Source organism: Ailuropoda melanoleuca, chromosome 10 (genome assembly GCF_002007445.2).
Source record: "Ailuropoda melanoleuca isolate Jingjing chromosome 10, ASM200744v2, whole genome shotgun sequence".
Lineage (NCBI taxonomy): Eukaryota > Metazoa > Chordata > Mammalia > Carnivora > Ursidae > Ailuropoda > Ailuropoda melanoleuca.
Window position 1 is genome coordinate 47,478,818 of NC_048227.1, and position 14,711 is coordinate 47,493,528.

The 14,711-nt window shown below is 37.6% G+C and overlaps 1 protein-coding gene across 3 annotated transcripts in view; it reads left to right on the plus strand.

The window, feature by feature from the left end:
• Positions 1-14,473, plus strand: part of FUT9 (fucosyltransferase 9) — a 192,376-nt gene extending 177,903 nt beyond the window's left edge. For all 3 annotated transcript variants that reach the window (XM_034670843.1, XM_034670844.1, XM_034670845.1), the window contains one exon: positions 6,702-14,473. In XM_034670843.1, coding sequence (XP_034526734.1) covers positions 6,710-7,789 — 1,080 coding nt within the window. In that variant the 5' untranslated portion in view covers positions 6,702-6,709 and the 3' untranslated portion in view covers positions 7,790-14,473. The remainder of the gene's footprint in view (positions 1-6,701) is intronic.
• Positions 14,474-14,711: the final 238 nt, after the last annotated feature.

The window sequence follows — 14,711 nt, forward strand, 5'->3', positions numbered from 1 at the left end:
AACTTTTCTATTTCAGGATCACTTCCAGGACTTCTTTAAATGGATTGCTGGGCCAGAGCCCAGTTTAATTCCTTATATCTAGGTTTGGGTGGGAGAATCCCATCTCTTACAAGATCCCAGGCTTTGCTGATGCTGTTGCTGCTGGTCTGGGGACCACACTGTCAGAACCACTGGTCGACTGCACTGTGATTCAATTGAATGGCTTAAAAGTGAGTGTCAGATGTACCACTGAGAAAGCAAGGTCAGCAGTTTATACACAAGGTGACAGACGATGGACCTGGGGAGGTAGAAAGAAGTCCACTGATTACTTGGAATATTTAGGAGGCATAAATGGTACTAGATGGGGGTGGATTTGAAGGATAAGGAGACGTCAGGAAAAAGCTATTTGTCATCTGCAAGGGAAAAAAATCTCATCTTCAGAGTTGGGAATGCATAGTAATATATCAACTCAAAAGGAGAGTTTGGGTTTTTGTTTTTTAGTTTTTGTTCTTTTTAGGCTCCCTTGACCTTCATTGGCTGGCTGCTACAGGCTACAACCTGACAACAATAATAGAAAGCACTGGTGCCTACAGCCAAACTATGAAAGAGTGTTAGCCTCAAGGAACGCCAGAAAGCATGTTCTAGAAGCTGCCAGAGAGCACCCCTGGCCCTGTCCGTGGTATTCCCTCTGGGAAGGTAGCACAGGAGCCAAGTTACCCTTGGGCTCAGTGTCAGATCTGATTGCACCAGCTGCAGCTAAGGCAGGTCTGTAGAGCTTCTCGAATGAATAAAGACAGCGAGTGAGAACTAGTGATTGTGAGTAGAAAGAGAAGAGAGCAGATTAAAGATCAAACTGAAAAAGGTGTTTCCCTGAATTGGAAAGAAATTTCAAAGAGAGTGAATGTTGACACTGCAAGATGAAGAAGTTTGCCACGCAGGAAAAGCAGCCGTTGGCAGGTTGCACACGGAAGGAAACCAATGTATGAGACAAAAATGAAAGGGGGAAGAAAAAAGAGACATTTTTGAGCATTTTAGAGGTGATGTCCCTAAAGAGGAAACCACTGCAGAAATAAGTCAGGGAATTCTTGTATGTGCTGGAGCACGATCTGAAGACTATTTGGGAAAAGTATAGGTGACCATTAAAACCGGCATATTTTGGGGGTAGCCTCTCCAATGTTTGGAGGAAATAAAAGAGGCTCACCCATGGAAACACCAGAGATAATGCCCAAAGTTCTTTGAGAAAGGATCACGAAAAAGAATTTGATAGCATTCCAGAGATCAACCACTGTCTTCTTTCCAAAAAGTAAATGGCATCTTTCCCAAAGACAGGAGGCATTTGGCTTAGGATCTAATGGGGGAATTGTGAGAACTCAGAGCAGGAATGCCCATGAGAAAGGTTCAGTGGAATGTGAAGTGTCAAGGGAATCTTTGAAAGTGAAGTGATGAATATATCAAGTTTTACAGTACCTCGAGGCAGAATGTAATTTAGTATATAGTATTGAAAGTATAAAACATTCTTTTTAAAGATTTTATTTTATTTATTCGACAGAGATAGAGACAGCCAGCGAGAGAGGGAACACAAGCAGGTGGAGGGCGAGAGGAAGAAGCAGGCTCATAGCGGAGGAGCCTGATGTGGGGCTCGATCCCATAGCGCCAGGATCACGCCCAGAGCCGAAGGCAGACGCTTAACCGCTGTGCCACCCAGGCGCCTCAGAAAGTATAAAACATTTTTATTCTTGGAAAGGATCTTAGTGTAAAAGTCATAGGAAGAAGTAAAAGCAAAACAAAATAATAACAAAAACAAGCAACCCAAAAAATAAATAAAATTGGGCAATTCAAGTTGTGAACTTTCAGAGTAGGATTCAGAAGACTTTTGCAGAATCTATATTAATATCGTGACACCAAACACCATAATGATTATGTGGGGAACACCATTCTTCTCTGAACCTGACCAAACAGATTAGTAATAGTTCACTTAGATGCCACCTACTACCAAATACCTAAATTCTGGGTGGAGTCTACAGCTTAACATAAAGAGAAGATATATACTTGCTGTTTTGAGAATTTATATATAGTTTTTTTAATCCACATAATTATGGACATATTTTGAAGGATTCTAGGTATATACTTCCTAACCTGCAGGAAGATAAAAAGAGGAGGTGAGATAATTATTTGGGTTTTTGTTTGTTTGCTTGCTTGCTTAGAGTTTGTTTTGTTGTGGTTGTTTGCTTGGATTTGCTTGTTTCAAGTAATAAAAACAATTATAATTAACAGACAAAGAGGAAATCATTGCAAGTTTATGGAGTAGCTCTTAGAACTGAAGGAATAGCTGAAGAACCAAAGCCAGGAGGGCAGGATTCCAAGCAGCTCCTAGGATGCAGGTAGTAGAGTTTATTTAATTGTCTTGTAAGGAAGCCCTACTGCGATTAATCAACTCCAGCATTTTCCATCCTGACCCCTCCACTCAAGTTTCCAAGTCCCAGAGACAGACTTTGAATGATCTCGAGCCCCTGCCCAACATTGCTTAGGAAAGGGGGAAATATCATTCTCTGCAATGCCAAAGATTGCACACAAGAGGGGAGAGGTAAAATCCCAATAGGAAATTGGGGTGTTATTATCAGAAGAAGGGAGAGTGATCCAGACAGTGAAAACGAACAATCTGCTATAGAATCTTTTAAATATAATATGCTTGTAGAGTAACCTTTCGTAAAAAGTGTGATTCCATGAACTATTGAAAGACTCTGTTTATATTCATTAGAAATGTTATCTTATATATTTATCCAGAATTTATTAATAATCAGTTATGCTTTGAACTTAGAGGAGTGTGTGTGTGTGTGTTGTTAGAAATGGTAATAATTTGCATAGACATAAGAAGGATTCATTATTCCAAAAGAATTTCAGCTATGGTGAGAGCTGTGATTCTTGACTATAACAGAGAATAATAACATAATAGCAAACACTTACATAGTGCTTTCTCTGGGACCAGAGCACTATCAAATTTTATTATAACAGGGAAGAAGTCACAATGAATAACAGTAATTTTTTTCTTTAACTATTTCTAACTTTAGTCCACTTAATTTGTCAGTGATTCATTTCTGGTCTTGGAGGCTAGTCTGAACTGATCTGAAGGCCCCTAAGTGCATACAAATTTCTGTTCCTTTACATGGATGAAAACTTACCATTTCAGGAATCATCTCGTTGTGCACCCACACAACAAATGGAGAATAGTTGTACTACACAATGACTGGCAAACATGTTGACTCAAAACCTCCTGAGGGCATAAGGAAAACTCTCTTCCAACCCCACACACCTGTCAGTGTGAGCCAGGGAGGTGGGTTGAAGAATGAGGGGGTGGCTGCAATCTAGGAACAAAGTCCCACCGGACAAGTTAAAGCCCAACTATCTATCCTCTTCTGTCTTTTAAGTTTTAAGCAGGTATTGAATTCTACTCTAAATATACACGTTTCTTTCAATATAAAATAATGATTCAATACAACATGCACACACGAGAGTGCACACACGCACACACACACCAAAAACTTAAAGTAGAATTACCATTCCTTGGAAAAGCCTCCTATGCTCTTTGGTTTCACGTTTTTCTCCCTAATACCTTGAAGCATATTTATGATGTGAGAATCACACTTGAACCTCTTCTATTCCAAGCTCCCTTTTGGTCTTTAACTATCAATGGAATATTCCTAAAGTGTGACACCAAAGGTCATCTTTTAATGGAAAGTAGAATTGTATGCATCAAGTCCCATCAAGTCATACTTTTACTGAAGATTTTGTTAATTCTTAATGCTAATGTCTTTATATTCTTTTATGGTACTTGAGACTATCAAATATAATTGAGAAGTTTTAATTGCATTATTTATTGTTATAATTTGCCTTACGCTATAAATTTATTGCTCTCTCTGGTGAGAGCTAAAGTAACACTGTTGTGGGAGCTTTAAAAATGGTTTGTATCAATAAACAGTTCAAGATGGGTTGGGTATCCAACTGAATTTTAGTTATGAGGGGTAGGTTTAAAGGTTCTTGTCAAGGGGATGTCAGTTAGGCTCCAAGAAGCAAACTTTCCCGACAGTTTCTTACAAAGCAGAGGTTACTATGTAACTGTCCCTGTTGTTCAGTAATTGCCCCCGACAGCAATGAAGAGCCGAGCGGAGAGGGGTGCAGAGAGTTAACAAAAAGAACCTCAATATGAAATATCCAGGAAGCAGAAAAACTGAGAGGCACACAGTGAAAGGAGCATTGCTTCTTGCCTACCAATTTTTTTCTCATTTGGCCAAAAAAAGTCATGGAATTAAAGCGTACTAGATAGGTGCCAACTTTGACACGTGACAAAGAGAGGCAACACTAGGAGAATTTGTTCATTTAGTGGTAGAAATATCTGTATGTCACTGTGATGGTAATCATTCTCTAAAGGTATACATGTTAAATGCACAAAGAAAGCAACTAAGGATCTATTTCTTCATTCAAATTTGGCTCATTTTTGCTTATCTAGTTACCAGTATTTTGCCTTGCACACGAGAGACTCAGCAATCCACCCACTCATTCATGCAACATATATAGCATTTAATAAACACCTACTATATTCTGGTGATGAGGATAAAGCAGTGAAGAAACAAAGCCCTTCAAAAGGCTTGCACTCTGGTTATTACGTTCTCTAGCTGCAACCTGGAGAATCAGTGAACATAAAATGTAGTGCTCATGACCCAAACTGAACCAATGACCTGGGTTTGTTCGCAAGTGTGCTCTGCCACCTCTGAACTGGGTGACCCTTGGTAAGTTTCTTAACCATTAGAGGCCTCAGTTTCTTTATCAATAAAATGGGATTACAATGAGGTAGTGTGTGTGTGTGTGTGTGTGTGTTAACATAAGTGTTAAGATCAATGTTTGACACTAGTAAGTATCATATAAGTGTCAGATATTCTTCTTAAGGGAAATTGCTCTAAACTTAATGCATGGATATATAGTCCTCAATTATAAAGGGTAGAGGCCAGAGAAATCGAGACAATAAAACTTGAGGTGTCAAATGCACCTCAAAGGACAATTGATGTTTGTATTATGTGTTCAAAGAAGTTTGTAGAAGGCAAGAAAGAGCATAACTCAATGGTTAAGCTAGTTACTTCTGTCTCTGGCCCTCAGTTGTTTTTGGTTTTTTTTTTTTTTGAGATTTTATTTATTTATTTGAGAGAGAGCATGAGAGAGAACATGAGCAGAGGGAGGGACAGAGGGAGAAGCAGACCCTCGACTGAACAGGGAGCCCGACCTGGGGCTCAATCCCAGGACCCTGGGATCATGACCTGAGCCAAAGGCAGACATTTAACCAACTGAGCCACCCAGGCGCCCCAGCCCTCAGTTTTTTCATCTGTAAAGAAGAGGTGATAAAAGATCTTCTTGACAGTGGTTCTATGAGGATTAAAGGAAATGATGTGTGCAAAGTGCTTGGCAAAAGACCTAGCTGAGAGTGAGCATTTACTGACCAGGGGCTATTAAAGTTGTAACCTTTTGTAATGAATTGACATCATGTATTTAGTTTTTGCCATTACATCTCAATTCAAAAAGGACTTAAGGGAACTTTTTCAATGAGAACATTTCTCTCTCTTTTTTTTTTTCTTTTAAGAGATGGAGAGAGAGTAAGAATAAGTGGAGGGGAGGGGAGGGGAGAAAGAGAGAGAGAGAATCTTAAGCAGGCTCCAGGCTCAGTGCAGAGCCCAATGCAGGACTCAATCTCACAGCCCTGAGATCATGACCTGAGCCAAAATCGAGAGTCAGACACTTAACTGACTGAGCCATCCAGGTGCCCCATCAATGAGAACATTTCTAAACACCATTAAATATTGGTCTTATAGGAGAAAAACACTTCATTGCTCAGTCAAATCATGTATGTTGAAGGTTAGGATTACTCCATTAAAAAAGAGATCCTTCCAGTAAATTTTCTCAGTCTGAAGATCCCAGAGTCTAGAAAGAATTGAAAGATTGTCCAACTAGTTAAATTTATAAAGTAGGATCAAATGTATATGAACTTATATAAACCTACTCTTGAATTGTGTGATAATATACTCGAATACTAAAAAACAAAACAAACAACAGATATCAAACCAAGAGTTGCCATTTTTTACAAGACTATGGTGATGCATTTTCAACAGTGAAGATGAACTTACATCAAGAAGCCAAAGCAAGATTTTTCTTTAAAAAGTTTGGGTCTACTGAATTCCATCTGAACTGCAAAGTTGTGTTACAATCTCATAAAGTGCACTTGTAATTAATTATAATAATTATACATATAATTAATGATAGTTATATAACCTAAGGAATGCTCACAGATCTGATGTGGTTTCAAAGCACTAAAACTTTTAGTCATAGCTTTGGTGATGCCAGTGTTCGTGCCAGCTTTCTAGAAGCAAATAAAATATAACAGGTAAGGATGGCATTGAAAACAAATGTAACCTGGCTTGAAGATATACTGGCACACTCATAACAAACTCTGACTCATTATTGATGGAGTTCAGGGGAAAGTTCCTTTCAAAAGCAGTTTCTTGGCTTAACAAAAGCTCTGTTTCTCTAATGGTTTAGTCACACTAAAAAGGAAAACGCCATTGATTTTGTGATAAAGTACATTTTGAGATGCATCACCTGGTAATCCCAAATTATACTTATGATTAACTTTTCATCACTACCCCTCCCTACCCCTGTCTCTCTCTCTTTCTGCTTCACAGAAAAAATTATGACATCAGCATCCAAAGGCATTCTCCGCCCATTCGTAATCGTCTGCATCGTCCTGGGCTGTTTCATGGCCTGTCTGCTCATTTACATCAAGCCCACCAACAGCTGGATCTTCAGCCCCATGGAGTCGGCCAGCTCGGTGCTGAAAATGAAAAACTTCTTCTCCACCAAAACTGATTATTTTAATGAAACGACTATCCTGATTTGGGTGTGGCCATTTGGGCAGACTTTTGACCTTACATCTTGCCAAGCAATGTTCAACATCCAAGGTTGCCATCTCACAACAGACCGTTCGCTATACAACAAATCCCATGCGGTTCTGATCCATCACCGAGACATCAGCTGGGATCTGACTAACTTACCTCAGCAGGCTAGGCCACCCTTCCAGAAATGGATTTGGATGAATTTGGAATCCCCAACTCACACGCCCCAGAAGAGTGGCATAGAGCACCTGTTCAACTTGACTCTGACTTACCGCCGCGACTCAGATATCCAAGTGCCTTATGGCTTCTTGACGGTGAGCACAAACCCCTTCGTGTTTGAAGTGCCAAGTAAAGAGAAGTTGGTGTGCTGGGTTGTAAGTAACTGGAACCCCGAGCATGCAAGGGTCAAGTATTACAATGAGCTAAGCAAAAGCATTGAAATCCATACCTATGGGCAAGCCTTTGGAGAGTATGTGAATGATAAAAATTTGATTCCTACCATATCTACTTGCAAATTTTATCTTTCTTTTGAAAACTCAATCCACAAAGATTACATCACAGAAAAGCTCTATAATGCTTTTCTAGCTGGCTCTGTACCTGTTGTTCTGGGCCCGTCTAGGGAAAATTATGAGAATTATATTCCAGCAGATTCATTCATTCACGTGGAAGATTATAACTCTCCCAGTGAGCTAGCCAAGTATCTGAAAGAAGTTGACAAAAACAATAAGCTATACCTTAGTTACTTTAACTGGAGGAAGGATTTCACAGTGAATCTCCCACGATTTTGGGAATCACATGCATGCTTGGCTTGTGATCACGTGAAAAGGCATCAAGAATATAAATCTGTTGGTAATTTAGAGAAATGGTTTTGGAATTAAAGTTTTCCATCATTTGCACACTTGGAAAAATTATTTTGATGAGCTATCATCCAAGTTTTGAGGATGGAAGAGAGACAACATTCTGCTTTTGTGTCACGATTTATTTTTATCCCTCTCTCGGGTAACTTGTATATTTTGATGGAGATTTCTGAGAGCTCAGCATTAGCAATCACTCCCTTTGGTTTTAAATTATCCTGTAAATACCTAATTATGTGCACTGGAAATTAATTTATTCTTTGCTACCATTTGTAAACATTGTTTTTCACGTTTTGGTAGTTGTTTGTAATGTAAGTTTGTGATATGATTGTTTTTTCTACATTGGTCAGCTGTTCAAGCTATTTGGGAGATGAAGATGCACATCTTAAAATATGAAATATTTCCACTAAATATTATAATCTCTAGTTCCAAGTTTGCATAATTTAACAAAGGAAAAGCATTTGTAATTGAGTTCTAACCTCTTTGACTTCGAAGTGAACAAAGTGTGTAACTGTCTCTGTTTGATCTACTTTTTACCTGTTTACCACATTTTTTGTGAAGGAAGAACTATTTATGTAGCGAATAAGAAAAATAGTGAAACAGAACTGGTTTATTAGGGAAGCTATTAGACTTTTCATTTATTTTCATTAAGCTGACTTGCAAATGCAGCCACTTGTTCTCACGATCTTAAGTTAAAGTATTCAAGTAGTTTTAAATATCCAATTTTGGGGGATTTGTAGAACCTGGGAAATAATCCTGACAACACTTAAGAATATCTAGGGTAGTTCTCTTCCCAATCCTTACACTTATTATAATAAAACAAATAATTTCCTCAAATAACAAAGGAAAAGAATGTGTATAGATACAAATCATATTTGTAAGTGGTACCTTTATGTACAATTTTGAATAACATATAAATTTAAAATTATAATTTTAAAAGTAAATCTAAAAGCCCCAATATTTAAAAGTTTCATTTTACCACGCAGACAAATAAACAGACAAAACATTTTAGAGGCTTGCCCTATCATTTAAAAGAACCTAAATAAAATTATCATTAAGATGTTATATATAAGATGTTAAACATAATAAAATGGGCATCTATAGAAAACACACAATGCTAACCCAGATAAGATCTCAATGCCCATTTATTGAGTGAATAAATGAATGTCATGGAAAATCATGGGAAAATTTTTGTTTGTTTCCACAAAATAACACTTCTAGCCCAGAAATATTAATGGAGATGATGTTTTATATTTCATTTTCATAATTATTCATACATACCACATGTGACCATGGCCCTCAGAGCTTTACAGAACCAAAATAAACTTGTCATTACGCTAAGTTCTTGGAAAATTCATCCCTGACCCTGCAGTTGCTATACAGCAATTTTCCTCTATGAGGTTAAGAGTTTAGTAGGTGAGAAAAGCTGGGATGTTAAGGATTCTTCAAGAAAAGCATTTCCCAAAAGAATCTTTAATGACTATGCCATTCAGACCAAAAACCCATCAAAAGAAACACAACATTCTGATGACATCCTTTTGGATCTCATTGTGACTTATTCTGATAGTCCTGCTACATGTTAACATTAGCAGAGCCCAAATCCACGATCTTCCACATCAAATGGAAGTTAGATAGAAGCAAACCTAGTTCAGTAAGTAGGAGATATGTCCCACACCCCAGACTGCCTTGTGTGGGAATGAACCCTCGGAGCACTAAGAGAATTAGAGCACAGGAAGATTCTGGCATTAGATGGAGGACTTTTTGATCCTCGGGTTCATTTCTTCACCCACGTCGAGCAGGCATGTCGTGTCAGGCAATGCCCTACCCAGAGACAAAGACGAACCAAGGTACAATCCCTACCCTACGGGAGCTTACAATTAAGTGGAGAGATACAGGAAAGCTTTCTTCAAGTCTGTATCTATGCACACACTCCTCTCCACGGAGTTTATATGTGTCACTGCTGATTTAATGAAAATAAGATAGCAAATTTCCCCAATTGTTCAGGGATTTGACATATTTCTGAGCTGCAAACTTGGTTTACTCATGTGACCCGGTGTAGGTTCCCTCCATATTATCTCTTCCAGCCACACTGCATCAAGAAATGGTGAGTCTGTGTGGATGCCCTCGTAGATAAGGACAAATTCACCCATGTTTATTTCATGAGGTTAAAAAAGTCTAATTCATACATTTACAGTGACTTTATCATTTTTTTTGCACTACGAAAAGTATAGGGTTCTAAACAGGTTGCATGACTAACATGTTTAGAAAGCACCTGCTTTCCTCAAAAGCAGAAAAGCATTTAGTATCTTGACAACCCATTTTGGCTGTGGTGGGCTCTCATGATTTCAAAGAACTGAGAAACCTGAGGGCATTGCCTCTCTTGTCAACTATGAATTTGGTCTCTTTTTTAGACTGTCGATAATCACATGCTAATAATATGACCCAAGCCAAGGCAGTAATACTAAGTCACTAACTGGCACATCTATATATTGAAAACCCATTACCAGGTCCCAGAAGATTAACGTTTCTGAATTTCAAGTGCCAAAATGAATGAGTCAACTTACCCATCAGTCCTGGGGCCATTTAGCTCCAAGTTTTAGGGCTAGACAGTATTATAGCAATGTTTACAAACCAATCCCTTTATTCTACTTATGGGTTAACCAGATCCAGAAATAATATTTATTCAAGAAATATGTTCTCACACACACACAGCTAATGACATAGCCAAAATTGGAACGTAAGGGTGCTGTATCTCTTAATTCTATGTTCTTTTTCATTGTATTCTCACCTAACCATAGAAGTATGTCTCAATTCCTAAAAATGTGAATGCCTTATTGGTCTAATTAGGGCCTATGGAATGGTACACTCTATGTGGAAGCACTTTGACTTTTGGAAAATATATAGTAAATAAAACATCAAACTTGTTAGCATTCTTTCTGTTTTAAATATTTTAGGAGTTGAGCTTTAGCAGAAGGAAATGGACTTTCACTACATTTTAAGAGAAACGCAACCCTCAAAGATGGTGTATGTTTCTCAGGCACTCCATTAATAAATCCCATGGATTGCAAATCTTTTAAAGGATATCTCTTGGTGAAATATACGGATTCAACAAAATTAGCTTGCTGTTGGTTATAAAAACAAAAAATGATGCCAGGGGATAAACTGTGGGTATAAAAACAGAACAGACCATTTAAAAAGTTTTATTCCAAAATATAAAAAATCTATGACCTTCAAAGGTCTGAATATTTAAATGTTAATTATTATAGGCCTTACTAGAAAGAATATATAAATATTAATTATTATAGGTTTTCTTAGTAAGAATATATACTGAATTCTCCATATCCAGGAGTATTAAACTCTTTAAAAAAGACATGACAGTCATATTATATGACAGCCATAAATTTTACAATATGAAGTAAAGACTGGAAAAAAATTATCTTAGTGGGAAATCAATATCAGCTTAAAATTTTACATTTACTACATAAGTCTTAATAATCTTAGAATGTGAAGAAATGTTTTCTGTTGTGAGGGCTTAGAAAGCTCAGGGCACTTGAGGTATAATGTGACAGAATATTTAGGAATTATTTGCTAAGGCTTTAAATTCTTGCCTCCAATTGGAGGTTAAATATGGTAAGAATAGGAAATTATACAATTGATATCTTTTTGATTGCCTATTTTCAAACTAGATTCCATGAGTCTTAAGGTAATGCCTTTGCCTTTTTCTAGAAAATGTCTTTGCATGAAGTAATATTACCAACAAGATTTAGGTCCTTACATGGTGACCTTGTGCTTAACCATATCTTTGAGTTCCCTTGAACTCTGATCTCATTTAGAGGAACTTCTCAATGAATTAATTACAATCAAACTGTTAAATATAAAAACTTCAGGATCTAAAAGATAAACACAGTGCCTATCACAGAGAGGGATCTCAACAAATATCTGTTCAATGAGTGAAGAAATTGCATTGGAGGTCATGCAGAATTTTATTTAAGTATGATAACAGTTCCAGCTTATTGGTACCAGTTAGAGATTATATTTTGTATTTATTTCTTTGGTCAGTTTACTGATTGGATGTAAAGGAAGGCTTTATGTCTTTCCCATCTTCCTGCATCCTAACACCCCAAAAGATGTAACATTTCAAGAAAGATTTTAAAGGATTTGGAACATGTTAACATTTATTCAGATATAAACACCAACTGTTTCTAATAGGACAGACAATTAGTATTTGAGGAGAAGATAAAGTGCAAACACTGTGAAGGGCACTTATTTATTACCAAACTATGCACGGAGGGAAATGCAGTTTCTTTCCTCCCTAACTGAACTCCTTTGTACTGCAAACATGTCAATTGGGATGATATTTTTTTCTGGAAGTCTCTCATCTAAAGATTTTGTAGCATTTTGCAAATGGGTAAGCTCAACTACTATCCAAAGTGTTCTCCCTCTCAGTAATTCATATTGAATGCATCCATATTCATGAGTGTTATATAGAGCAGTTAGCAGAACAAAAATGAGAGAGAGACTGCTAAACCAGACAATGCTAGGCTGGGTTATAGGTTCAACAAACTCACTTTGAGAAATCCAGCTAACCTCTCTGGACCTTGTTGTTTGCAAGGCTCCTTCTGGCACTGTTACTCTCTCATCTAAGATCTAAATTGACAACATGCATGTATTTGCAAATGAAATTCCAATGACCATATCATTTTTGGGGGTAAATGTCTCAAACAGATTTCACTCTGATTTCTCTGAATAGACATTTAAAGTGTTAAACTGATTATATAAACTAATATGTGGAAAGAACCTAACCCAGTGCTTGGAATATAGCAAGTGCTCAAGTAACTAAACTTCTTCCTTTAACTCCTTCCCCTTCGTTCTCTACCTCGTTTTTGTAATTCATGTACTCACGACTCACTAAGACCTTAATTACCTACAGAAAACCAACCATATAATGAGCATTATTTTAAAATATTATAAATTTTTCTATATCACCCACATTCTTATTACAATAATTTAAAACTTTCATCAATGCAAAAATTTCACGGAGGCAGTGGAGGTACATTGCAAATCCCCAGATGACAATGAAACAGGGAGCCTCATTTGAGTAAGCCAGATTGAATATATCCAAACAATTTAGCTATTCATAACTCATAGTTACTACATATTTTTTCATTTGATCTACTTTGAGAATATGGTAAAGAATTTTTTTTTTTTTTTTAAATCTCTCCAATGTCAGCTGTCTTTGTCAGTGTAACTGAAAAGCCTGGTTCCTGGGTCACCAGACCTGGAATCACCAGAGTATTTATGAACACTGCTGATTCCTTGATCCTGCTCAGGCAATTCTCTTCAAACAAGTCCAAAAAAACATGCTTTTAATACATTTCCTAAGTCAGTCTGCTTCATGCTATAGTTTATAAACCCTCCTAACTAAGCCAGTGGTTCTCAAACACACATATGTCTTTGGAACTTCCTGGGTCACCTGCATAAGAATCATTTGAAAAAGTATTAATAATACACAGTTTCTGATTCTCTGGGTCTGAGATGGGAGCTAGAATCTTTTTATTTTAAAATCTCCCCAGATAGATTTGATGTGCTGTCAGGTTTGAGGTCTGTGTCATAGCCACCTGTAAAATTGAGTGCGATCTGGTGTTCAGCTGATATAAGCTAATGTCTTTAATTCACTGGGAATCATCCTGGGGGATATGTCAGTAAACTGTTTCTCTACTTTAAGAGCAAGACATCTGTATGCCTTATTATTTCATGCATGAGCATGGTACTGGCTAACTAATCCCTTGATTTGGGGCAAATTATCTAGTCTCCAAATCTTTTAAGTTATGAGTGGTTTCTAGCAGTATTTCTCAGGCCCAGATGCACGCATGGATCACCTGGAGAGGATTTAAAATTGTGGATGCCCAAACCCCATTTCCAGAGATCTGATCTGATTGGTTTGTAATGGGATCCAGAGACCAACAACTGTAAAGACACTTTAGACGATACTAATGCGGGGCCGTCTCTGGGAACCACCAGTCGACACAAAAGACCTGCTCAATTCATGACCTGGAGGAATTATTAGGAAAAGAAAAGTTTATATACCTTGAAAAAATATCTCTCATTCTCTTTTTAGGTTCTAAATGCATGTTTGTATTTTGCAATATGAAAACTGGACTATCCAATTACTAAGATCCTTTACAGCCATAGAATTTTATGTTTCTGTGATCTGCTTATCTACTTTATATGTTTAAGAGAACCTCTGTTCCGTGTCCCAAAGCCCTTGCTTGATGGGTAGAAAAGTAATTTGCAATTGGCATATAGCAATGAGCCAGCGGTAGCACATGGAGTTTTGGTGACCACAGATTTACAATTGAATCTCAGCTCTGCCACTCCCTAACTGTAGACTAGCTACTTGACTCCTCTTAGCCTCAGATTTTGCATCTGTAAAGTGGAGGTAGCAGATTCCTGATGTGTGTGTGTGTGTGTGTGTGTGTGTACAAATGAAACATTTAAGTGAATAGATACTGTGTTCAATTACAATCATTTATGATAACAAAATATCACCGTAAGGAATTCAAAACTATTTCCACGATTTCAGTTCTAAAACTGAAAATGTGGGGGCGCCTGGGTGGCGCAGTCGTTAAGCGTCTGCCTTCCGCTCAGGGCGTGATCCCGGCGTTCTGGGATCGAGCCCCACATCAGGCTCCTCTGCTTGGAGCCTGCTTCTTCCTCTTCCACTCCCCCTGCTTGTGTTCCCTCTCTCGCTGGCTGTCTCTCTTTGTCAAATAAATAAAGTCTTAAAAATTAAAAAAATTAAAATAAAACTGAAAATGTGAGGCAGACAGCTGATAAGAATCATTGCAAATTTAAATAAGCCAAAGGAATAATCTTCAGGAGAAGAGGAACAAATAAAGATAGTGTGGAAGCATGCATTCGTATCTTCTGTAATTACTCAGTAAGG